A 27,969-nucleotide genomic window follows, 5' to 3' on the forward strand; every position below is an offset into this window, starting at 1 on the left:
GTAGATATTGTTATCAAAATCCAGTCTATTCATTCCTATCTTCTATTATGCGCAAAAGAAAAGCTAACCCAGGTTAACACTTATTTTAAGATTTTATACACCTTTTTATCAGTTTTTAAATAAAAAGGGAAATAACTCTAATGCACAGCACACACTTTGACTCAGATAGTTAACACAACTCTGTTCAAACATTTAAAACTCAGAAACATCCTATGATGTTCTGGCACAAAGATTGTCGTCTTTTCCAGTAATTGGTTTATCTTTTATTATTTTATTTTTCTGTGTGTGAAAAAGCTTTATTTAACGTCCACCTCCTCCGAAGTGATATCAGAGACAAGTTTTTCTAATTCCCAAGGCCTTTTATGTAAAAATGGACACAACCATAAAATCTGTCCCAGTTAAAATCTATAAAGTAGTAATAACTGTTTGTCAGTTATATGAAACAGGGTTCACTCTTTTCAAAACATTATTCAACCAATTATTTTGTGGACCTTTAACACCCCAAAATATAATTCTTTGAGTTCATTTGTGAGTTGTAGAAATCTACCAGTTACTGGAAAGTACATAAATTCTAATATTAATGAATGACTACTAATCATACACATATGTATAACAATTACACAAATTCTACTAAACAAGTTGACTGTAACCATGACAAAAAAACCAAAAAGACTTGACCGTAAGCATGACATAATAAAACAACATGGCTATGACCATGAAATGATAAAACAACTTGACTGTAACCATGTCATAATAAAACAACTTAACTGTGACCATGACATAATAAAACAACTTAACTGTGACCATGACATAATAAAAAACAATTTCCCTGTAACCATGACATAATTTAAAATACAACTTGACCATAACCATGACAGAAACAGGTGAGTAAAATTAACAAATTTTAAAGATGTTTTCAGGGAGAAATATTTTTTGGCATGATTTTTGAAAGTCGTGGGATTTTTTTCTGGCCCGTTTTAGGAGAAGGAGAAACGTTACATGTTACCGTTAGACGGAATTGAAGTACGAGATGTGGAGGGAGGATTATTTTCTTCTAAACGTTTTGCACTATTTAGTCGAGGAATGAGGTATGTACTGTAATGACAATGAATCCTGATTTATTCCTGGTTTGGGTTTGAAATTGTTGAAAATATATTATAATTTAAGAATAAAAAATTACTAAAACTCATTCGCGATGTTTTGGATTGATTTGAAACCAGTAACTTGACCAATTAATCAAATGTTTTAGTTAACTTTTATTTTGTTCTGAATATATCTAAAAATCAGTTAAATTACATATTCCTGAATGGCTTCATTAATATTATTTAGATTTAATGCATGGTTGTTGATTCAGAATGGTTAGAATATGTGTTTGAATGAAAATTTATAATCAAATGAATGTTGTACATTATAATTGTGTGCTTTTGTTTTATTTTCTACCATCTTTCTATTCATCAGAATTGTTACTATGATTTTAGAAAAAGTAATTTTAAGATTGCATCATTCTGATTAAAACACAGATCCTGTTATGTTTTGTTTTTTAGAGTTCAAAATTTTGTTTTTACTTGTCTTTACTACACTAAGATCTGGAAGAGTTGTTATATAACCTGAGTTCTTGATGATGTGAGGGATTAGCCAACAAAACGATCTGTTACAGCAAGTCTTTGGCTTGAGTTGCATGGAACTGTGGGTAACCCATTAGAAACATCAACACTGATTGGTTAATCAAATGTCTGATGTCATAGTGACAAAAGTCGCTCGTATGATCTCTGACGCGACCTCCCACTACAACTGGTCAGATCTGTATGTAGTAAAGACAATTGAAAGTATTAAAAAAAGAAACGAAATATAGATCTGTATTTTAATCAGATTGAGATTGCATGGTTGAGATTAACCCTTTGAATCCCCAAACTGTCCTTCAGTAAATCTAACCAGTACAAATATGAAGCTTCTGAATATAGATAGTGTGGTAGGGTTGTAGCAAAATGTATCTTCATAGGCAATGTGAATTTAATTTAAAGCGAAGCAACTTTAGATTCTAAAAAGTTGAAATCTATCATGCTCTTTGCTCAGTATTAAACAGTAATTGTATTCTCAAGATAGAAAGGACAGTAAAGTTTGAATTCATTCCACAAAATGCTGAAAAGGCAGAGGAACCAGGACATACTGGTACAGATAAATAAACCCCATTTCATTTACTACCAGATATGACTGTTATCATTGAGATACCGGAGAGGACATTAGTTACTACCTTGTTTGTATAGTAAGGACATCGCAAGTTGTAGGCTAGACCAGTAGGACGTTAAACCCAATATCTTTTCATTTCATGTTAGAAGTGACTTATCATTGAGAAATCCGAGAAGACATTAGTTATTACCCTGTTCTCGTATAGTATGGCCGTCGCAAGACGTAGGAATTTAACCCCATATCATTTCATCATATAAGCTAGATAATACTGATAATATTAGTTGATCAGGTTTTGTATTTCTGTCCTAGCGTGGTATGGTTTTATGATAAAAATTAAAATGTAATAAAAATGACAGATAACAAACTATTAATAATATATCCTAAGGACTGTCATAGGCATGAGAAATGCTGTCTTTTTATCCTTAATAGTTTTAGATGGTTATGCATTATTTTACTGCTAATTGGTTTTACATATTTTCAGATCTGTTAGACCTGCTTTCTATTTACGCGTTTTCGCCGTTGAACAAGTATGTCTAATGCAAATGTAATAGGACCGTTTCCGTGAGCAAGAAAACGTGAACAAAAAATTTGCTTAATAAGCAACTTTTTTTCATAGCTTGCAATCTGCCTGTCCAATAGGATGTTTATAGGCAACTTCTACGCAGTCAATCAGTAGCTGTTTATCAATAGCTGTTATTGGTGCGTGGTCAGCTTGATAATAGCAGATTATTTGGACATAGTGTGTGTTAATGTCATTTCAAAAATGTGGCAATTGAACGAAAGTCATAACAGCTCCCAGGCTGTGAAGAGAAATCCTCGCTTATGGTGTAATTAATGTTTCAGTAATTTTCAGTACAGAGTGAAATCCAAATGCGTACATGGAAAGCGACCCTTCGTTTAGGATCCAGAATGACTTATGCTACAGGATGATTATATAGAATTTTAATGGACAAATTAATCTCCAGATTAGGACTGGACTTGTTTCTCTCTGACAGCTTTATATAATTTGCACGCTTTTCTATAAACCTTCCAGTCTTTATATCCTTCTCAGCTCAGTTCATTGCAAAATGATAAATTCATTTCCATATTAAAACTAAAATCTTAAATTAAAAATATGTAAAATTGGTTTGTATTTTGTTAATTACAATATTTAATCAGACCAAACATAACAAGATGTAATTGTGTATCAATTTAAATTTGATGCAGATTATTGACTGTGCTTTTCTGTTTTATTATTATGTACAGAGAAAATTGATAAAACTTATTCATTGATTATTTTTTTATTTTATTTTTTTTGTATTTAATTGTTTTCTGTTTGTTAATTATCAAGATACGGCAATCAATTTAAATTTGAAAACAGAACTGAAATGAAATGGAGTTTATTTATTTATTTAGGAATGTATATAAAGATTATAAACAGTTAGAGTTATCTGCTGAAAGTCAAGAAGATGTGGATAGTTGGAAGGCTTCGTTTCTACGTGCTGGAGTATACCCTGAACGAAACAAAGAAGAAAGTACACATAATGTACGTCTTCTTTTTATTTCTTCAAGTGCTTTACCCAACTTTTCAAGGCGGATCAGTTGAGAAATGGTGAACATGTGCATGCTGCATCATAATGTCTGTTATTGAGTCAAGTGGCAGTTTTGATTTCCCACTTGTACATGTTGCCTGTCATATCTCATGGTTTTTCTCACAGTCCTCTGGTTTTCTCCCACTGCTAAGGATCCCTATGTGCAGGCATATTATTAAAATAAAATAGAACCATGTCTTAGTCCCAAAATGACCCAGTTTGTGTTGAGCTGACATTAAAACCTTTTTCTCTTTCTCTCTGTACGTTTGAAGTAAAAAAAAACAGACCTTTGATACATGTAGTTGGTCTCTGACAAGGAGTAGAGTTGCCTGCCTCGACTTTTGGGTTTTCTCCAAGTTTTTCCATATTTTAGTTCTGAATGACCTATTGAAATAAAATTGTAACATAGGGAGTTTGAATTCTCTCTCTTGATAGTTGGTTATTGTTTTCATGAACACATATTTTATGAGATAACAAATTTCGTGAAGGCGCAGTGAGTAAGATGTTGCCACGCTAACTTGCAGGTCACATGTTAGATCCTGTGTTGGACGAGAAATTCATCATTATATACCGGCACGGTTCCCGATTGTCAGGGCCTGGCCAGGGACAACGTATAATCGTTTTGATAAAACGAAAACGGGAGGTCTTAGGCTCTAACGGCACTCTCTGGTCGAAATTTCCCTCAAAGCGCACTGCATGGCATGTCCTCATCATCATTAGCCCAGTCTGAGCAGAACAGTAGGAAATTTCAGTTACTTTGATAAATTTAACTTCATTTTTATTTATTTGCAGTCGAAGGATGATATGGGTTCCATGGATCCACAACTTGAAAGACAAGTTGAAACAATTCGTAACTTGGTCGATTCCTATATGAAAATAATCAACAAAACTCAGAGAGATCTGGTTCCTAAAACTATTATGTATATGATCGTTAATAATGTAAGTTACTCATAATATAAGTCTTTCTGAAAGTAGGACGGTTTAGAACCTAAGTTCTGTGTCATTGAATCGGGCGATTTAGAACATACATTCTCTGTCATTGATTCGGGCGGTTTAGAACATACTTTCTGTGTCATTGATTCGGGCGGTTTAGAACATAAGTTCTGTGTCATTGATTCGGGCGGTTTAGAACATAGTTCTGTGTCATTGATTCGGGCGGTTTAGAACATAAGATCTTTGTCATTGAATCAAGTGACTTTGTTTCGATCCCACAGTGACACTTATTTTATCATGTGTTAAAGATACATTGTGGAAGATAAAGATAAAGAGCTGACAGTTCTCACTATAATAGTTAACAACTAGATAATGTAAAGGGAATATGCTGAAAATATCAATCAAATTGCTTCACTCTAAGCCAAGAAAACCTTATTTTAAAATCACTGTAGCCTTGATTGTCATTGTTACCACTGTCACGATTATTAACAAAGTCTTGATTATCCATTTTTGCGGTTAATCATCAATGGGGGTTGAACAGCAGATCGGATTCAAATCCAATGAAAATCAGACACATAAGATGGCATCGAGAGTTGATGATGGTCTGGATAAGTTAACTAATATCTAATTAATAATTTAGATAACATTTCAGCCCTAAAGAAAGACCTGCAATAGGCAGATTTATCTCTTGCATAGTGTATCTTTAAACAATCAATTTGATTAGATTTCAGTGGAGATTAAGCCGTGAAAATTTTTTTATTATCTATAATATATTGTACTGATATTTTACTACAATATAGTATGAAGGGGTCATTGTGGAGGAAACTCTATTCTGACATACCTTGTATGATTGTAGATTAAATAATATCCTGTTAAACCCTATTGTAATATACAATTAAGGATTTTCTCGTAAAACCCTATTGTAATGTATAGGTTAAGGATTTTATTTTTATACGCCCACATTGAAATGTGGTCGTATATTGTCGTCGCCCCCATCCGTCCGTCGGTCCGGCATCCACAATCTAGAGGCTAAAGTTAATATCTGATTGACTTTAAATTTATACACAGTGTTTAAGGTCTTGAGACGAAGAAGCCTATTGATTTTCAGCTATTTCTGATAATTACTGCCAGAGTTATGGCCCTTGATCACTTTTTAAAATCTTGTGGACGCTCTAGAGGCCAAAGTTAATATCCAATTGACCTTAAATTTATACACAGTGTTTAAGGTCATGAGACGAAGATTCCTATTGATTTTCAGCGATTTCCGATAATTACTGCCAGAGTTATGGCCCTTGATCACTTCAAAAAATCTTGTGGATGCTCTTGAGGCTCAAGTTAATATCCGATTGACTTAAATTTATACACAGTGTTTGAGTTCATGAGACGAAGATTCCTATTGATTTTCAACGATTTCCGATAATTACTGCCAAAGTTATGGCCCTTAAGTTATCCGATTGACTTCAGATTGATACACAGAGTGTAAGATCTTGAGACGAACAAGTATATTGATTTTCAATGAATTTTTATGACTTGAACAGTTAAATCTATGATATTAAAAGCTTTGCATACAAAACGTTAGCATGGGGCAGAACTTTATAAAAACCAAACAAATTCTAATAGTTTTCTGATAATTACTTCGTGAGTTGTTGCTCTTAATCAGATTTTAGTGTATTATAAATGTTTCATTACCGAAAAAAGTAAAAATATGTGACAATCCTTGTTGACTGCCCGGACGATTTAGTTGCTGTGGGCGTATGTTTCGTTGCCTGGCAACCTATCTTTTAAAAAAAACTATTGTAATGTTGTACAAGTTTAGGATTTTGTTGTAAAACCCTATTGTAATATAGGTTGTAAAACCCTATTGTAATATGGATTGTAAAACCCTATTGTAATGTAAAGATTGTAAAACCCTATTGTAATGTAAAGATTGTAAAACCCAATTGTAATATAGGTTGTAAAACCCTATTGTAATGTATTTTGTATAATTACAGCTTAAGGATTTTATTGGTTCTGAACTTTTAGCTCATCTATATTCATCAGGTGATCAGGTAAAATTTATTTATATATCTACCATTTAATTTTATTTTTCTATAATTCTTACTTTTTCTATAATTGGCCCAGAAAGTTCATCCAGATTTTCCGAAGTGTTTCACCCTTGTCAGTGATGCAGGACGGAGGGCCTGAGGTCCCGTCTACACATTTGAGTGCACGTAAAAGATCCCTTGACATTTGGAATTTGATTTAAGAGTAGGCTGTAGTGCCACTGTCCAGGCAAAATTTCCCTCATAGCACACTGTATGGCGTATGCCCGTCTTCATTAGCCCAGTTTGGAGCAAAACAGTAGGACATTAAACCCCATTTCATTTCATTTCTTAAGCATTGAACAATTGCCGTAAAAGTTCTTCAGGATTTTCCGGTATAGTTTCCCATTGTCAGTGGACGTAGGGCCTGGCAACTGACAATGTATAGTCGTTTGAATTGGACGAAACACCAAGATTCTGTGTACTAATTGGCGTGCACATAAAGTTTGGTATTCAAAATAAGAGTAAACCGTAGCACCGCTGTCTGGGCAAATTTCCCTCATAGCACACTGCATGGCATATGTCTGTCTTTATTAGGCCACTCAGACCAGAAAAGTAGAACGTCCAACCCCATTTTATTTTATTTTGTATCTTTCAGTCATCAATGATGGAAGAATCGATGGAAGAAGCTCAAAGACGAGAAGAATTATTACGAATGTACCACGCAACAAAAGAAGCATTAAGTTTAATTGGTGATGTATCAGTAACAACAGCGTACACGCCCACACCACCTCCAGTAAATAATGATTGGTTGAATCCTGAGCTAAGTAATAACGGCTCGGGACCACCATTCAATGGGTTAGTTCTTCTCTTTTTGTTGGGTCAACAATTTAAAGAAGCTAAATCTCTAACTCAATATTATCCTTAATCATTCGACATTTACAAACACAAATTATATGCTCTCGAGCACCATAGTAAACATCATAGCTCACATTCTCAGTGACTACCAATATTATAGTAAAGATGCATTATGTAAGAGCTAAATCTGCCTGTTGCAGGTCTTTATCCCTTAAATGTTTTATAAATTATTAATTAGATATTTATTCACATGAGCAGCCCATAATCAACTCTGTAGACCAGGGGTCACCAAATTAGTCTTTAATATTCGTTTTTTTTTTTTTATTATTAGACGTCCACCATCACCAGCCAGACAGCGAGTTCCTCCAGTTCCTAATCGTGTTGCTGATAACCAGCCACCTATGATGCCAGGTCGTCCAGCACCCTCTGTACCTCTACGACCAGCTCCTTCAGCACCTCTTATTCCAACGTAAGTACAATATATCTTGATACCCCTTCAGCACCTCTTATTCCTATGTAAGGGTGGCCAAATGTGCGCTTTAAATCGTAAGGTCTATTATTCAGTCAAGTAGAGCGGTTTCGATTCACCGCTTGTACATGACGAGGATTAGGGAAACAGGTAAATCCCAGGAAACTTTATCGTCCAACCCCACGATTGCAACCGGGACTTGCTCGTTTTTCACCCACACAGTCTTACCATGGCTTCTGTTTTCAATTCGGTGGGTTGGGTAGCTGAATGGTCAGCGAGTGCCCGTTGCATCATAAGGTCTGTTATTGAGTCAAGTGGCGTGGTTTTGATTTTCCGGTTGTACGTGACAAGGATTAGGGTCACCTGTCCAACCTTTTGGGTCTTCTCCGGGTCCTCCGGTTTCCTCCCACTGCTAAAGACCCCTACATGCAAGCCCATTAATGAAATAGAATTGAAAGGTATGTTTTTGTTGAGTGGAAGTTAAACAACCTACTTTTCTGGACTGAACTGCTCTACTGAAGACGGAACTTGGTATATAAAAATAAACTAATAGTGACACCGTTCAAGAGAATTGTGGGGGTTTTTTTTTGGGGGGGGGGGGGAGGTTTGTCAACGAAAATACGTAAATGTTTTTCATGTTTCTTTTGTAGGCGACCAGGGAGTGTAAAGCCTCCACCAAGAATTCCAGATAGGCCACGCCCTTAATAGGAGATCATTTTTATATTATGCAAATTAGGTCAAAAGTGTTTATTCATACATTCACCATGTCACACCTTGTCTGGACATTCAAGTATATGATTGTTTCAATAGAATAGAAGTAGTCTCAAACAACCAGTTGATGTAATCCACTTATTGAAACATGTACATACCTATGGTAGATGGAGTTAAAAATATATATATATATACACATGCACACATGTATAGGGTTGGCTTAGTCTTAAATAATTGACACCGCAAATATACTGTCTTCATTTTAGATGTAGATAGTTCATTGTCATAGACTGATTGTGCAATTAATTATTTATTTGATTCGATACACATCATATGTAATGATTAAAATTAGCATATTAGACACATGAATATTTATCTTTATATAAAATTAGCATATTAAACATGTCGCGTTTGAATGAGTATCTATCTTGACATAAAGTAGTACACATTTCTAAACAGTGGCAGTTAAGTATATAGCTATTGCATTTTGACTAATATATTCCGGAGCAATTTGATGTATGTATAAATTATTCAATGTATAAATTGATCACACAAAAACTTTATTTAAGATGTTTTTACTAATCTGTAAATTATGAATTTTGTAGAATAGATATGACTAAATTGAGTATTAATTGTGTTGTAAAATAGTCTTCATTGTTATCGATATATAATTAAAGCTACTACTTAACGTAGTGTGGGGAAAATTTGGCACAGAATGGAGTTTTGGTACATACATGTATATCATGCAAGCTGAATTCTGAAAGTCATCTAATTAAATCATGGCATTATTTTTATGAGAATTAAAAATGATGTATTAGGAAAGTTGAAGACATAAGAATGTTTTATGATAAACTTTATAAGAAATAAATATTATGTTTTTGTATATAGAAGACTGTATATTGTTAAGTTTTATAATCTGTAGTCTATTGTATTGTTGTTGATGTAAAAATAGACATATACCTTGTATACATTAGTTAGGGTATATTAAAGATACTATCATGCTGAATCCTGTAATAGTTTAATAATGAATGTCTTGTATAACATTGTAGAAGCCAATGTCATATAATTAATAATAAGTTATTGTAGCCAATTTCCTATATATATATAGTATACAACATTATACTAACCAATTGTTCGTTATTATACTATTCCAGGAATGATGACCAAACTGATGCACAAGTGACACATTGCATCTCATAATAATAATAATTATCCTAAGTTAAAAAAGAACAAAACTAATATGACTCTAAATATGAACATCTTGGAGATACTAAAATAGAATTATGAACATCTGATGTTTATGGATAATATTTGGTGCGTGGAATGTAAAGGATTTGCAACCTCTGCTCTATAGAATGTAATCTTAGTTAAAGAGAAATGAAGAATGTTGTCTTGTCATGACAGTTTGGTAGATGTAGTTAACTTAGTATTTGTTCACTGAACATAAACACTGAACACTAATCACCCAATACTGTTATTGAAGAAAAACACTGAAAATGATCGTGTAATACTGTTATTCAAGAAGAAGGGATATCAATAACCATGTAATACTGTTATTGAAGAAGGGGTACCAATAAGTAGAATATGGTAATTAATCTATAGTTAATAATTAAATTAATGAATGTAATTAGTATAAATTGTTAATCAGGTTACAATTATATCAACTAGCTAAATAGAGTATAATAACAATAATATGTAACCGCACAATCTGGTAAATATGTCAATATGTAATAGTAATAATTAGTTATTTATAACAACACAGTATGGTAAATATGTAATAGTAATAATTATTTATAACAACATCATCTGGTAATTATGCCAATATACAATGTAATATTTATTACAAACACAATTCACAAATATAAATCAAAAATCTTATTAATGAGTTCCTTAGTTTTACTTTTTACACACTGGGGTCTAAATCACGAAAATTTAAAACTAAACATTTCATTGGTTGTTGGGGGAATATTTGTACACATTGTAGCTCTTAGCCCTTAGTCAATGAAAATGCTAAAGTTTTATAATATTAGGGTAAGGGTACAAATTGTAGCCCTTAGTCAATGAAATGGTTGAATTCTTAAAATATTTGAGTTTATATTTTTTGTGAATAACACCCCACGATCATTTGTTTCTTCACTTATTTATAATGTGATAACAACAGCTTTTAAACCTCATTTATTATTTGAACCGGAAATACAAATTTTACAGTTCTCTGGTCGTTATTAAGCAATGACAGATAAAACCATACATGCCCCAGTCGAAGATGTGTGAATTTTTTATTTTTCTGAGTGTAATCACTTCATTTTGATAGCATTATGTTAATTCATGTTTTATTTCTTGTTAATATTTTGTTTCTTTTGGAGGATTCTGTGTCTAGTAATTTACTGATAAATATACATATGAAAAGAAATATACCGTCTTAATATGAGTTATATTTTATTCTTTGGTAGTGGGGTTTACGGTCCTAGTTTTGGTATCAAACCGGCTAATAAACATGAATCATTTTTGGGGAGGAATAAGCGGTTAAGAATGTCAAGACTAGTGGGTACAGATTTTCCTAGTAGACTTTTACTAGGTTAATCAAAGGTTCATAAGTCGTGCTTGTTTGTTAATTTGGCAGTGCGATTCCCCATCATCCATTTTGGTTTGGGAAATTATTTCAGCATAACTTTGAAATTCATATTTTTATTGTTTTGTACATTAAGACAGAATAATTTGTTTTAAGTTGAATCCATGCAATCATGGCCCCAAATTTTTATTTGCTAGCAAAGATTTCACGCATTAGTCACGTGACTAGGCAAGATATTGAAAAGCAACGTCTTGAGACAAACACAATCAAACCTGACCAGTAGTCAAACTTAAATGGCCAGAGGACGTAGTCGCAAAAAAAACCCCAACAAACAAGAAACAACAGCAAGCGAAGCCGCCACATTAGAAACGTCTCTAAGAAATGAAATGAAAGGGGTTTAATATCCTGCTTTTTCTTCTCCAACCAGTCTATTGAGGGAATAGAATGTTTTGGGGGTTAAACGTCCTACTTTCATGCACCTGCAACGACTGGTCGACGATTGTTGCCCGAACTGGAGTTAAATTACTCTTAATACTGTTGTTCACTATTGCTGTCCTACTTTTCTTCGTTATGACAAGTGTTGTTGGTGGTGCTTGTTTCATGACGTTGATGATAATATATAATTTGTAATAACACTACAGGTTAATTAGATTATATTTGTTAATAGAATTGAAATTGGCGTCATGTATAGCGTATTGTTGTTCTTATAGACTATGTAAATATAATACTTATATGTCATTATTGGGGTCGTGTCATTATTATTGTCCTCGCGACACGTAGCTCATTTCTTCTTCTCGGCCTCTGTTTGAACACTCTATGGGGAAAGTTTCAAGTTTCTTGGTAGATTCCTTTTCTATCTGACGATAATCCGAAGTAAAATGCAAACAGAACCCCAGTCCAATTATCTCATTTTGCTATCGATTTATGTCTATTTTTCTCTGTGTCTATCTTTCATAGATTAGAGCCAAAACAACATTTTAATAATTATACCAATCATGTCACTTATTGGGAAGACCTGATAGCTATATTGCTTAGCAACAATAGTTTAACGTCTGTCAGTAACCCGGGGGTTGGATGGCCGAATGGTTAGCACGTGCGTGCTGTATCATAAGGCCTGTCATTGAGTCAACTGGCGTGGTTTCGAATCCCCGGTTGTATGTGACAAGGAGTAGGGTCGCCTGTCCAACCTCGTGGGTTTTCTCCTGGTCCTCCGGTTTCGTCCCACTGCTAAAGACCCCAACGCGGAAGCGAATTATTGAAATAAAATTAAAAACCATATGTTAGTCCCGAAATGACCTAGTTTGTGTCGAGTGGGCGTTAAACCATCTCCCTCTCTCCCTCTCTCTCTCTCCCTCTCTCTCTCTCTCTCTCTCTCTCTCTCTGCCAGTAACCCAATCTGATTAAAACACAGATCCTATTTCGTTTCGGGTTTTTTTATAGTTCAAAATTTCATTTTACTTATCTTTACTACACAAGGATCTGGAAGAGTTGTTATATTACTGGCGTTTTGGTTGAAGTGAGGGTAAGTCAGTGAAACGGTCTTACGGCGACTTCTTGGCGTGCCATGCACGGAACTTTGGTAAACCACTAGAAACTTCAACGCTGATTGATTAATCAATGTCTGACGTCATAGGGTCAAATGTCTCACTCATAGGGTCAAAAGCCGCTCGTATGAGCCTTGACACGACCTCCGTGTACAATTTGTCAGATCTTCGTGTAGTGAAGGCCATCGAAAGTATAAAGAAAAGAAACGAAACATAGATCTGTATTTTAATCAGATTGTCAGTAACCAAAATATCAACCAGTTGTTATACGCCCACATTTTCATGTGGACATATATTGTCGTCGCCCCTGTCCGTCCACAATTCTTATCCGATTTTGACGAAACTTGAAATATAGGTTTATCTCCAAGAGATCTCGGTTGCTTTCGATATTGGCATGTATCGGACCGAAACTTCATGGATTGTGGCCTCTGATTGTAAGAAAAATCATGTTTTTAGCTTGTGTGCCTTATAGAGGTCATAATTGTTATCCAATTTAAAAAACCGTTTTAGTATATCACCGTTACACCATAAGGATGGTTAAGTTCGAATTTCGTGAAAATCGGCCCAAAACTGACAAAATGACCGTCCCTCGTTCTCAAATAGCGTAAAAATATGGTATATCAATGTTGTGGACCCTCTAGAGGTCACAATTTTCTTCTGATTTTGATGAAACTTGACATGTAAGTTTATAACCCAAAGACCCCGATTCCTTTCAATATTGGCGCATATCGGACCGTACCTTCCTGAATTATGGCCCCTGATTGTTCGAAAAATCGCATTTTTAGCTTGCGGATTCTCTAGAGGTCACAAATTTTTTTTCCAATTTTTGAAAACCGTTTAAATATTTCACCATTCCACCATAATGGAGGTTGAATTCGAATTTCGGGAAAATCGAAATGAAACTGCCCGACAAAATAGCCGCTCTTTGTACGCAAATTGTGTAAAAGTATGCAATACGAAGGTTGTGCACCCTCTAGAGGTCACAATTTTTATCCAATTCTGATGAAACTTAAAACACATCTTTATATCCCAAAGATCTCAGCCCCTTTTGATATTTGCGCATTTCAGACCATAACTTTCTGGATTATTGCCCCTGATTGTACAAAAAATCATTTTTGATTTTAGCTTGTTCTCTATCCATCTCTTGCAAAATGGGGGCGTATCCTGCCTGGCAGCCGCTGGTGTAATTTCGACCACAATTGGACGGTAAATCCAAAGTTGGGTTAAAGAGTGGTTAAAAACGCGCGCGTTAGATCACCAGGTCTTTCAAGGAATCAGGTGGGGTATGGTTCCGATTCCTGGGTTGTACGTGACAAGTTGTAGTCTCGCCTGTCCAACCTCGCGAAAATAATAAGAAATGTGGTATTAACAGTATATGTAAGAAATGGCATGGGGGATTTGCCGTTCTACTGCGTCGACTGGGATAATGAAGACGGCGTATGCGTAAGGGTTGCATACAGCCAAAGTAAGATATGTAAAGTGCCGCCCAAAATATATTTCATTTTGTTTGCTTATTCTGGCGCTGACATCACTGTGACGAATCCCACTCCAGATCTATCTGTCAACAGGTTTTTTTTCTATGTGAAATTTGAGGGTTAACAGTTGGGGAGTGTCCTCAATTTATGTGAAAAGTTCGTTCAACATCAAATAAGGCCAGTCATCGCTGAAGAGGACGGAGATTCTTATTTCCTGTTTACGAGCAACTATCGACGTCATCTAGCAACTATAAAAGTCATTTTATGCAGATGATGACCAATATGCATGTTGCTTGCACACACCGACTTCTCCACCCGTAATGTTCTAATAGACTGATTATGTGCCGATTACATATATATAACATTTTTTACCTATTCTAAATAATTTATTTTTTTATATATATTTAGAAATAGGGGTTTAACGTCCACTCGACACAAACTAGGTCATTTTGGGACAACATATGGTTCAATTTTATTTCAATAATTCGCTTGCGCGTAGAGGTCTTTAGCAATGGGAGGAAACCGTAGGACCCACGAGGTTGGACAGGCGACCCTTACTCCTTGTCACGTACAGCCGGGGAATCCACACCACGCCAGCTGACTCAATGACAGACAATACGATACAACGCGCACGTGCTAACCATTCGGCCACCCAACCCCCTATTTTTATATATAACATGTAATTGTCAGCGATATCATATCGGTAGGCCGCATTCCATGGGTTTAACGTCCACTCGACACAAACTAGGTCATTTTGGGACAACATATGGTTCAATTTTATTTCAATAATTCGCTTGCGCGTAGAGGTCTTTAGCAATGGGAGGAAACCGTAGGACCCACGAGGTTGGACAGGCGACCCTTACTCCTTGTCACGTACAGCCGGGGAATCCACACCACGCCAGCTGACTCAATGACAGACAATACGATACAACGCGCACGTGCTAACCATTCGGCCACCCAACCCCCTATTTTTATATATAACATGTAATTGTCAGCGATATCATATCGGTAGGCCGCATTCCATGGGCACAAATTGTCGTTGCAAAAATATTTTCGTTCCTACAAATCCGGTCTAGAAGAAATTTTGTCAGTGTATAGTTCATATAGAGATATTCGTTTGTTGTAATGTTCCCCAAAAAATTCCATAGTTCTTCGGTGATATTCTTCGTTGAAATCCGGACTATTTATTGATAGTAAAATTCATAGTGCGCGAGGTCACTGGACAGAATTCAGCGTTGTTCGCCGCGTCACGTGATCGTTTTTTCCACAATCGACCAATCACGTTATTGTCTACATTCGCGTGTGTTGTTGGTAAACACAAAATGGCGTGCTTCACGAGGAACACATTGCAGTTATACATGTAGAAGCTACACTAAATGGCGACAAAGGCTCAATTAACTTGTATTGTTCACTTAGACAGTGTTAATACGGGAAGTGCAGAACCCTTTACAAACACAAGGTGAGATAAATGTCGTGAGGTAGTTATAGACTGGTTTCAATTGGATGGAAATGACCAATCCATTGCAGCATTTTTCGATACAAATGGATATTTTATTACGAAGGATATTATATTGAAGATACAGTCGGCAGTGGTTTTGGATTTCATCCAACGTTTTATAGATGTTTTAAGAACAAAACAGTTAAATGATGCGAGAAAGAAAGAGAGTGACTCAGTGATAAGGCAGCGTCTACATTCAGTCCAACCGAAACTAAAGTGTCACGACATACATACAGACTATTAGTATTAGTATTACTGTGATGTGGTCATAATATATTTTACCAAACATTATTTAACAACTTACTATTATTATATTAATCATTCGACAAAAATAATAATTCACTCATAACATAATATTTTAAACACGGTTTCACCAAACCTTCAACAAGATATGACCACTTCTATTCCAACTAGTATAAGTAATAAATAAATGTAATAAATAAAGGTGCATCATATATAGGCTACAGACCATAAGTCAAGAAAAATTTGTGAATGAAAGAATTGAATATAACCATCCAAGTCAACCCAGAACATTGCATGCTGTGATTCAAAGGAAAGAGGGGATTAATCAAAGTTTTTGATAATACCTAATTAAGTCTTTCACACCCCACTGATAAAGTAACATGAGCTGAACATTAATGTCCAGTCGACACGGTTCCCTTTTATTTAAATAATTTGCTTGCATGTAAGGGTCTGTAGCAGAGGAAGGAAACTGGGGGACTCGGAGAAAACTCACAAGGTTGAACAAGTGACCCTAGTCCTTGTCACGTACAAGCAGAGAATTGAAATTAAGTCATTGACGCAATGACAGACCTTATGATTTCATGTGTACATGTTAAACCATTCGCCACCCACCCTCCATATTAAATAGATGTCTTTGTAAATTATGTATGTTATAGTTATACAGTGTATTAAGTATTAAATGTCTACAGTGTTTTTAAATTTATGTATTAAAGAAATGTATATGAAAATATTATCTATTAAGAAATATTGGTATTTATATTATGCAATATTTATATTAATAAATATCATTTGATACATAATATATCAAAATTCAAATGTTCTTTTTGGCCATTATGACCCTAATGTTTTGACCGTTATGTAGTTTTGACCAAAATGTTTGACCGTTATGACCAAATACCTGAGCCATTTTGGTTTAGGGCCTTTATGTCCATAACCCCTACTACTAGGACTAGTACTTCAACAAATTTAAAAACTAAAAGTGTGTCTCATTCACCCCTACTCCTTCATTAATATCACCAAAGGAATCACATCATGGTGCAGTACTTGTTACTACTTCATCAGAGTTAAAGAAGTCAGTTTTATCAGAGAGCTGTATAATTTGCAAGAAAAAATCCAAGTATGTTCGAGCAGGGGCCATACAAAAGAGGGACAATTTAGTCCAGTGCGAAATAAAAACAGCATTTTTATTATTTTATTTAAAGCACCAATAACACTAATGCTGTTTTGATAAGTCCAGTGAAACAAATACCGGTAGCCTTATTCTAACTACTAAATAAGTTAGTGTCTTACTCTTAGTGTAAATCCTCCATTAAATTGTATTTTATTTATCTTAGGTGATCAAAAATATTTTTCAAATCAAAGGTAATTAGTTTTGGATTTGATCGACTACATGTACAGTATCTGTTATAATTTTTAAAAAAAATCAGAATATTTATTAATCAGAAGCAAGATTCCAACATTGAAAGTGTGTTTGGCACTTTTATCGATGATTACATGTAGACTATGTCGTAGGTGAGCCCCATATTGATGGGGGGGGGGCACCTGGTTCATTCGCAATTGCAGACAAAACCCATTTTGAATTCATATATCTATTGTAAGCTTATACATTGTAGATGCAAAATTTTATTTTGTCCATATGGGCTTTTCCCTGACAATTCTGAGCTAGTTCAAATTATTTAAGCATTTCTTCTTAATATTTCTGCAACTTTTAAAGTTTTCAACCTTTATTTCAAAATATGTTTTTTCATTCTTAATCTTAGCTATACACTAGCCTATCCATGATCATTATCAAGACAGCAGGCTAGACAGGTTTTAATTATTTTGTTATGTAAAATGAATGATTTTATTAGAATTACACTTATAGAAGCAGTGACCTTGTTGCATTCTCTGTAATCTCCCTTGATATTAAGGCATTTTTCTAGTGAAATAGACCGGTCCAATATCCTTAATCAGTGTCGAAAAAACCTGACTGACTGCCACATTTTATGTCAGTGTGATCAAAATACCTTTTGTGGCTCTCATACACCACTTCTCTACACGAATGGGACGTTTTTGGGGTTCATTTGATCTCTGTTCGTCCCAACCGCAAGCGATTTGCAAGGTAAATCGTTCGCATGGCGTTGTTTACAAATGCTATGACCTGGCACTTGACCCCAGAATTTTTGACCGCAACCCCGCAAGCGAGACCGCTGATTGGCCAAATTTTAAATAGATGCGCAGGATCCAACTCACATCTACGCAAATATGGCTCCACACTATAAAGAAATAAGTCATCGATTTATAGCCTATTTCGAGCTTGAACTATTAAATTGGCAGATTTTATTGGAGAACTTTGTTGACATATTGATTGCACGATTATTGATAGTCCGATTTGTAGACCGGTTTAGCGGGAGCGAAGGTGACAAGATTTTCACCCCGAGAATACGGCCTACGGTGGAAGCAGACGTTATCTCTTACAGTTTTCGTATCGCAAGACATCCTCACTCACAAACTTCTTTCAAGTCCAACTGAGATACGGCGTATACAAAAACGATTGGAAACATCGAATGTACTGGGAAAAAAAAACTTAATATCCAATTCTTTAAGTTACGTACAGATGCAATGTGATTAAAAACACTAATTTAACTGCTATAGGAAAAGCGCTGAATATACCCATGTTGAATGCCGAAACTCATAACTGGGATTTGGTCTGAACCCCCCACCCCCACCCAGGGGTGTGTAGTTAAGGAGTTTAGAGCGATACGTTATGTCATATATAGGGTGACCCACCATAAATAAATATCTCCATATATCTCGACAATTACGCCACAATACTTATATATATGCCAAGCCTCAAATCAGTTCCACACAATTATAGTCACTAAATAAACGATCATGTTGTACTTAATAAGCTATGGCCATTAATCACGTATAAATAATAGACTGAAAACTGGTTCCAAGAGTCGTCCATAACATCCAGACACTTTTGAGTAAAAGATAGGTTACGTGCCCTTGTTTTGAAATTAGTCTCGCTTAACCAGTCTATCGACCATTCTACGTCTGATTGACAGGTCGGGATAATCAAGACTACTTTTTTACGAAACATAACAGAAAGCTAGAACAAGAAATTGAATTTAGAAATAAGCACGTTAGGTAGCTCAACAATCGTTTTAAGAAGCTTGTAAAAGTAAAATGAAACTACTGCTAGTATCATGTTCTTGCCTAACCTGAGTGTTTCAGAGATATTATTTGTACTAAACCAAAAGATGCCGCTCTTAACGGTACAGTTAATGATAAAGCGATTTAAAAAATGAAACGAACGTAATTTCTAAATCTGCTGTAATAACCAAGAAGCTTAATTTTACTGCTATTCAAAATCGTCAACAATAAATTTTTACGGCTGTAATAGTTGATAGATTTGTAGAGAATTGCACGTGCCATGGCTATTTATAGTATCATACTGTCAGAAAGTTGGTCTCGGCACGGCGAATGTGCACGCTTCAGTGGTAGTCTCGAACTATCAGCGGTGGACTGTATTTCTGTGAGTACATGGGCCACCCTATCATATACGAGGGAGTCGAAAGAAATTCCTCCTGAGAATATCAGTACTGGTGATCACAGGCAACACATATTACAGGTAAACAGATCAAATAAAATACAGGAACAACAGGACAATCTATATTCTACAGGTCCTCGCAGCAACAATCACACACCACATCACACACAATACAAGACAATCTACATTCTACTGGTCCTCGCAGCAACAATCACACACCACATCACACACAATACAAGACAATCTACTGGTCCCCAGATATCACACACTACAAATAATACAGGACAATCTAACCCACGGGTATTACGCTCTTTTCGATCCAGGGGCCACATGAACTAGAATTCTACTTCAAGTGGGTCAGAGGTATACAGAAATTCTATACACAAAGCCAAACGTCCTTGACACAGGTATTTTTTAGACTGGTTTCCAAATTGCCAAGATTTAATATTGAACACAACGTTCTCTTGTATGACATAGAGCGCAGAAGCCAGAGTTTTACCGAAAGCGTAAAACAATAAAAAATGATTTCCTCCACTAGTTTCTAAGAAGTATCGATACGTCACTTGTTGAAATTTGTTCCACGGGCCGGATTTAAACCCTTGGCGGGCCGCATGTTTGACACATCTGATCTAGATTCTACAAGTCCCCTTGTCGGTAATGTAGGACAGTGGGCCTGACAAGAATGGTACAAACAACGAGTTCCCATATCTATGTTCGCGTTGTTGGAAAAGAATCCTTGACAGTTGGAATTCGAAATAAGTGTAGGTAGACCGTAGCGCCACTCTCCGGGAAAAATTATCCCCATCCAAAGTACACACTACATGTCGTGTGTCCGTCTATATAAGCCCGGTTGGTACAGAAGAGTAACACATATGCGAATAGAAACGTGTTTATTTTTGGTTATTTACTTGAAATTTAATTACAAATTATTGAGATAAAAAAGAAATACATTCTGATCGAAACCAGCATGGGATTAATGTTGGCTATAATCTGTTGGCGTTCGATACAAGTTATTTATAACTGTTCACACAGTTTACATATTGACGCCATCTTGTATAAAAAAGATGGCGACCACTACTTATCCTAGGATTAATGTTGGCTATAATCTGTTGGCGTCCGACACAGCTTGAGATCAAACCACGCCTTAATGTCATGGTAAACCTTACGATACTTATTAACGTTCCATAATCGTTCACATAGATTACACATAGACGCCATCTTGTAATGATAATTCGTATACAAAAGATGGCGACCACTTCTCAGTTCGTATTTTTCGAATTCTGCTTTATATTGGTCTTTTCGCCTAAGCAGCGCTTCATATAAAGTGTCATTCTGGTTTAACTGATTCAGATATCTCGCCAGGTCTTTCGGTGATTTAAAATCAGCAGCATCGACATAAACACCCTTTGGTGCGATCTGGGAATATGTTTTCCCACCACGAACCACGGTTATCAGATCTTCGTTAAATTGACGGAAGAACTTCTCTGTGACGTAATCATCACAAATGGCGTTTTCAAAAGAGAGATAAAACTTGTAATCGTTGGTTATAATCTTTCGACATTTTGATTCAGAACTTCGTGGACATTTTTTTCCACACTGCCCCCAAATATCAACGGACAAATAGTTCCGTAGCACTTGAACATATTGTTCCCGCTTGCCAGAGGTTCGACAGTGTGACGTCATCCACGCTCCTACTTTCGTTTTTTTCTTTATAATGTCTGTATAGTTTTTATTAGTAGGTAATTTACGTTTTGTTATCAATCCATATGGGTAAACAATGTCTGAATCCAGTCGATAGGACATCGTCCAGTTTATTTCATGTTGCCAAGCAACCTTCCTGAAGCTCGGCCTTTTCCGCCATCCCTCGTGCGGCGACTCGTGGTTGTGAAGAACAAATACTTGATCTGAACGAAAACGTTTAGGTGGATCAAGTCGCATGGTTTGAGCTACGAATATTGCCGCATGACTCTGGTTGTAGTAAGCACGGTTTGTTGTTTCTACACATTTCCAGGGACAACTTTTCAGAGGGAAAAGTTCAGCTGAATACTGAATAAATCGTGGTTTCACATACCACAGAATAACTTTAGAGTCACGTGGTACTTTCATAAGCTTAGGTTTCTTTACGGGCGCTTTTTTGGCCTTTGTCTTGTTGCGCCCAGTTTTGGGAACATGCTTCTTTTTCAATGCTTGACCATTGACATCATTATGTTCACGACTTTTATTGATAGTAGGCCTAAGTACTTCATCAAAAGCCATTTTGGATTTGATGACGTAATTACCTGTTATTGATGTCAGCATTTGGTTACCCATGTCCGCAAATTTCGTGACGTGATAATGATGAGCTGTAAACGTCATCAAAGTGATACGTTCATACAGAGTTTCCTTGACAACCAGCAAACAGAAGACAAAACAAAAAGAATAGACAATAAATGTCGACTTGGATCCTTGTGATGACGAGGACATCATTGGGATAATAATGTCTTCAGAAACCCTGACAGCAATAGAACTGGACGATCAGAGAAAACAGATTAAAACATGGGTTTCTCGTTGTGAGTATGAAAGCTGTTGGTCTGTACAGTAGACCTAAAACTGTTTATACCCTGACGAAGACAGCAGTGACTCGACAACAAACATAAACAGTGCTAAATAAACATTAGAAAACTGATCAGCAGTGAATATTCGCTAAGCCGCTACAATCACTGATAGGGATGACACCGGTGCGGCTTAATGAGACCCAAATATTAACTATTTTCCTTCTGCAAATTAAACTCTATAACATTTTTTTGAAGTATTAGAAAAATAAATAAAGGCGTTTAAAGTATATATAGATGAAAATATTTCCTATTTAATGTAAATAATCCAGACTTTGTGTATTATCGAAACATGCATAACTTCGCTCATAATAAAGTAATTTGATTACCACTTTCAATATATATATATTTTTTTTGTCTATTTTAACTATAGGCCTACTAGCGAGAACTGGCCAGCTCTTTATCTAAATCTTTGATAATGTATCTTTAATATAACTATTATAGCAAGAACGTCCAACTCTTTATCTAAATCTTACATAATGTATCTTTAAACTATTATAAAAGAAGTGTCAGCTCTTTATCTAAATCTTACATAATGTGTCTTTAATATAACTATTATAGTAAGAACAATCAGCTCTTTATCTAAATATTACATAATGTATCTTTACTATAACAAGAACAACCAGATCTTTATCTAAATCTTACATAATGTATGTTTAACACTTGGACATAGAGACGATCATGACTCGTTTATATGGGTTGTAGAGGATACAGCCTATTTTCGAAATCTTCAACTCAACCAACCTGATTAAAATAAGATTTATATTTCGTTTCGTTTTTTAATTGTCGTCGCCCCAGTCCGTCCGTCCACAGTTTGTTTGTGGACAGTCTACAAGTCACAATTTTTATTCGATTTTGACGAAACTTAAAATAAAGGTCTATCTCCCAACGATCTCGGTTCCTTTCGATATTGGCATATATCGGACCATAACTTCATGGATTATGGCCCCTGGTTATACGAAAAATCACGTTTTTAGCTTGTGTTCACTCTAGAGGTAACAATTTTTATCTGATTTAAAAAACCGTTTGAATATGTCACTGTTACACCCTAATGATGGCTGAGTTTGAATGTCGTGGAAGTCGGACCAAAATTGCCGGACAAAACGGTCGCCCCTCGAACGCAAATAGTGTAAATATATAGTATATCAAGGTTGTGGACCCTCTAGAGGTCACAATTTTGATCCGATTTTGATGATCATAACTTCCTGAATTATGGCCCTTGATTGTACGAAAAATCGCGTTTTTACTTGTGGTCTCTCTGGAGGTCCCAATTTTTATTCAATTTCAAAAAACGTTTGAATATATCACCGTGACACCCTAATGATGGTTTTTGAGTTCGAATTTCGTGAAAATCGGACCAAATCTGCCGGACAAAATGGCCACCCCTCGTACGCAAATAGTGTATATATGGTATATCAAGGTTGTGGGCACTCTAGAAGGCACATTTTTTGATCCGATTTTGATGAAACTTGAACTATAACCCAAATATCTTGGTTCCTGTCGTATTCGCCAATATCGGATCGTAAATTCCCGAATTATGGTCCTTATTGCACGAAAAACCGCTTTTTGTTTTAGCTTGTTCTCTATCCATCTCTTGCAAAATGTGGGGGGTCAGGGGGGGGGGGTCTCCCCCCAGAAAATTTTTGAAATTTGACAACAGGAAACGCGTTTTGCAAGCACTTCTGGGAGAAATCTAGGTATTATATTTTCCAAATTTATGCTGCTATTTTGACTATAAGACATACTACTGTACTACACAAGACACTCATGACAGGTCTGCTTAATATAATGCTTATACAATGTATTTCTATCCAAATAATAAATTGCATCTTATACATATCGAGGCATGAATACATGTATGAATCTTTAGTCTCTATGAGACATGATACTAACACAAAAATGCAGGAAATGCAATTATGCTATCAGCACCACCTTAAGGTGACAGACATTTGCACGTCAGCATAATATATTTTACTAATCGTTGTGTATGTATGATTTTTCGCGTGCGCACTCTCAATTTTTTGAGGGGATTCCGCGTGAAAATTAGAGCTCTCGGGGGGGGGGGGGGGGGGCGCTTATACGGGTGGACTTATTGTTTGATGGGGGCGTGGGAGGACACCGTCCTCCTAAACTCCCTGCCAGCACGCCCCTGCTGCCTGGCATCCGCTGGTTTATACTTTCGATGGCCTACACTACATGAAGATCTGACCAGGTGTTTTGGGAGGTCGTGTCAGAAGTCATACGAGCGGCTTTTGGCCCTATGACGTCAGACATTTGATTAATCATTTAGCATTGATGTTTTTATAGTGGATTACCTAGAGTTCCGTGCACCTCAAGCCAAAAGTTCGCCGTAACAGACCGTTTCATTGGCTAATCTCTCACATCACCCAGAACACATCAATGATAACAACTCTTTGAACTATAATAAACGAAACGAAATAGGATCTGTGTTTTAATCAGATTGCAACTCAGCCATCGTGGAATGAAACAACCTTTACAACAATGTTGTAAGAGATTAATGATCTGTTTATTTGGAATTATACATTTTTTTAAATAATCGTGTAGTTTGCAAGAGATTTAAAATTTAATTGAAATTAATAATCCGTTTGTTGGAAAATGTTTGGCGGCTAATGAAGTCGGTCGTTTCTCTTATTACTATCCATTTAGATTTTTATTGACTTTAAACATGCAAGAGCTAAATCTGTCTATTGCAGGTCTTTCTTTATCTAAAATATTAATAAGACATCTATTAAAGGGGCATTATGAAAGATTAGATTAAGAGCTGGCCCTTCTCCCTATAATAGTTAAAAATATAGATATTGTAAAGGGAATATGCTGAAAATTTCAGTCAAATTGACCCACGCTGAACCGAGATATTAGGGATTGAATTTTAGACCTAAAGTCGGCACGATAAAAAAAGCAAAGTCTCGATTATCCAGTTTTTGTGTTTAATCATCAATGCGCGTTGAACATTTCAGGACCCCCCCCCCCAAAAAAAAACAACCTGCAATAGACAGATTTAGCTCTTGGATAATGCATGTTTAGCTTGTCAACTCTCGATGCCATCGGATGCTCTAGATTTTCAACAGATTTACATACGATTTGCAATTAATTAAATTGAAAGGGGGGCCACGGTGGTTAAGTGGGCAAGACGGTGGTTCACTAGACTGGAGGTCCATGGTTCGATCCCGTTGGTTCTCCCTTGTCAGTGGTGCAGGACAAAGACAACCGTCTAGTCACTCGGATGGGACAAACATCCGAGGTCCCGTGTACACATTGGCGTGCACGTAAATGATCAGTTGGAATTCAGAAATATAAGAGTAGGCCGTAACGCCACTGTCCGGGCAAGATGTCCCCCAAAGCACATTGTGTGACGTATGTCCCTCTTCATTAGGCCAGTCGGAGCAGAACAGTAGGACATTAAACCACATTTCATAATCATTTAAATTTGGATAATCGAGACTTTGTTGATTATCGTAACTGCGGTAGCAATGGCAATCGTGACTACACTGTTCAGCAATTAACGTTAACTCAGCTCAGAATGGAGAGAGAGAAATGGGGTATAACGTCCACTCGACACAAACTATGTCATTTCGGAACTAACACATAGTTCAATTTTATTTCAATAATTAACTTGCGCGTAGGGGTATTTAACAGTGGGAGGAAGCCGGAAGACCCGGAGAAAAACCACGGGGTTTGACAGGCGACCCTACTCCTTGTCACGTACAGCCGGGGAATCGAAACCACGCCAGTTGGCTCAATGACAGACCTTATGATACAGCGCGCACGTGCTAATCATTCGGTCATCCCTCCAATCCCCCGAATGAAGTTATTTGAAAATTAAAACTATTATAACAAGAACTGACAGCTCTTTATCTAAATCTTACATAATGTATCTTTAAGAAAGGATTTATAATATTTGTCTTGGTAAGATATTACGTTCCTGGACTACCGAGTGGAATGGCTGTAAAGTGGTGTGCTCTAATACTGTTTCTAGTTAGCTGTCGACTTTATTTGTCAAATAGTGAAACAATTTATATTCCAGCCGACTCTCCGTTTATAGAATTCAGGAATGTTGGAAGGCAGCAATCGGAAATGGTGTGGATAAAGGGGACAAGAGGTGCAGTTGTGGGACTCTTTGGGTCTACAAATACTTCTAGCTTGCTTTTTGAGGTGCTGATTGGCGTCTTTGACAACACAAAGATGTATGTGACAGCGGTGAAAAGTGGAGTCGTTGTAAACAAAATGGAATCGGGTCTTCGATTAAATCCTGATCAGTATACGCCATTTTGGATTGAATGGGCGGATACCAGTGTGTACATCAGATCGGGTACTGTCAATAACCAGGAACCACAGCTTCAATTGACACGTGACGGTGATACTTTATCAGTCGGATATATGGCGTTTAGATCTGGCCGATATAGCCCAGTTCAGTTTAGGTTGGGCCTGTCGTGCAGGAAAGGTGATATTACGTATTAGTACATAATAAACAAAAAGAAATAGTATTTCTTTTTGTTTATTATGTACTAATTAGGCATTGCCTTGAACACGGAAATAATAAATTTATATATTTTAGCCCAGATTTCGTGGATTGCCATTGGTGGAATGAGGATAAAAGTTATCTAAATTTCAGGAGCGACTCATTGGCAATAAATATGTAGTAGTTATTAGCACACTTTCCGAGGTGTATTGGTGAATATCAGGATAGTTTTGGTCGAGGGGCCCAGCCGAGGCGGCTCCCGACCAAAACTGTCCTGATATTCACCGATACACCGAGGAAAGGTGCTAATAAGTTACTTACATCACATTTCTATCGAGTATTGTGAAGCAAAATGTGAAAAATAGTATTTATTATCGAGTCGTTTCAACCGAAAAGTGACAAATACTTTCTGTTCTTTCATTATTTATCCCTTTCTGAGCCTCACGTTACATTTCATGGTAGAATGATTTCGCAGTGGAGAGACGACCTGAGTAGTATTTACACGTGCGTCTTGCTATGATACTCTGAGCGTAAAACAATCACGTGTTTGTTTAGACCACATCGTCAAAACAACTTGTCTATGGCGTAGAGGACTGCGATATTATTAAATGTAGTGTAAAGGAAATGCGAAACGTGGGTCATTCCTGGTGAAAGTATGCATCGGCGGATGGTTCTTCCGTTGAAATTTATTTGTAATAAAGTTTATGACTTTCTAGGCGGTTTTTTTTCATCCTGCTTATTTTCAATGCCTGTGAAGTGTCCAGCAAGAGAACTGTGCCTTCTATCATCACAATTAATTAAAATAATTATTCAATATTCTAATTTATATATTTTGCATATTAATATAAATCAAACCAAATTATGAAATAGATGCCAATTGATATGTATAATAATTGGTTTTTGTAATATGTTGTTATGTTAATTTAATGTCATTGTATATGTTTTTGAACTGCCATGTAGTTCCCCCCATTTTGTTTTGTTACTATGATTTTGACTAGTTGTTTCATGTACATTGGTTAGAGCCTCGTTATCAATTGCGATCTCGGTCGGACTAAACGTCCGCTACTTATTGCTTGATAGATATCTAAAACGGTATAAAAGTATCCGGTATAATAGTATCCGTGTATCAGAAATGAACAGTACTCTTTCTGTACATTTCTGATACACGGATACTTTTAAGCATGTATTGCAATTAAACAGGACAGTTTTATCAAAGGTTGCCAGTGGCAACGAGAAGAAGTGGGATGTAATTCATGGTTACAAGCATCTTTTAACAGTGGCAAT

At 36.1% G+C, this 27,969-nt stretch overlaps 2 protein-coding genes across 2 annotated transcripts in view; one reads left to right on the forward strand and one right to left on the reverse strand.

Moving 5' to 3' along the window:
- Positions 1-17,290, forward strand: part of LOC126825505 (dynamin-1) — a 42,658-nt gene extending 25,368 nt beyond the window's left edge. Inside the window, exon 9 of the mRNA XM_056102152.1 lies at positions 17,282-17,290. Within this exon, the coding sequence (XP_055958127.1) occupies positions 17,282-17,290 (9 nt within the window). The remainder of the gene's footprint in view (positions 1-17,281) is intronic.
- A 3,229-nt stretch (positions 17,291-20,519) lies between these two features.
- Positions 20,520-22,246, reverse strand: LOC126823102 (alpha-(1,3)-fucosyltransferase C). Its single transcript, XM_050551849.2, has one exon. It carries the CDS (start codon positions 22,078-22,080, stop codon positions 20,704-20,706), a length of 1,377 nt encoding a protein of 458 aa, XP_050407806.1. The 5' UTR covers positions 22,081-22,246; the 3' UTR covers positions 20,520-20,703.
- Between the last annotated feature and the right edge of the window lie 5,723 nt (positions 22,247-27,969).

This window comes from Patella vulgata, chromosome 1, assembly GCF_932274485.2.
Source record: "Patella vulgata chromosome 1, xgPatVulg1.2, whole genome shotgun sequence".
In the NCBI taxonomy this organism is placed as follows: Eukaryota; Metazoa; Mollusca; class Gastropoda; family Patellidae; genus Patella; species Patella vulgata.

Coding starts and splice junctions, on each gene's coding strand:
- LOC126823102 (XM_050551849.2), bottom strand. CDS start 22,080: ATGATGTCCTCGTCATCACAAGGATCCAAGTCGACATTTATTGTCTAT.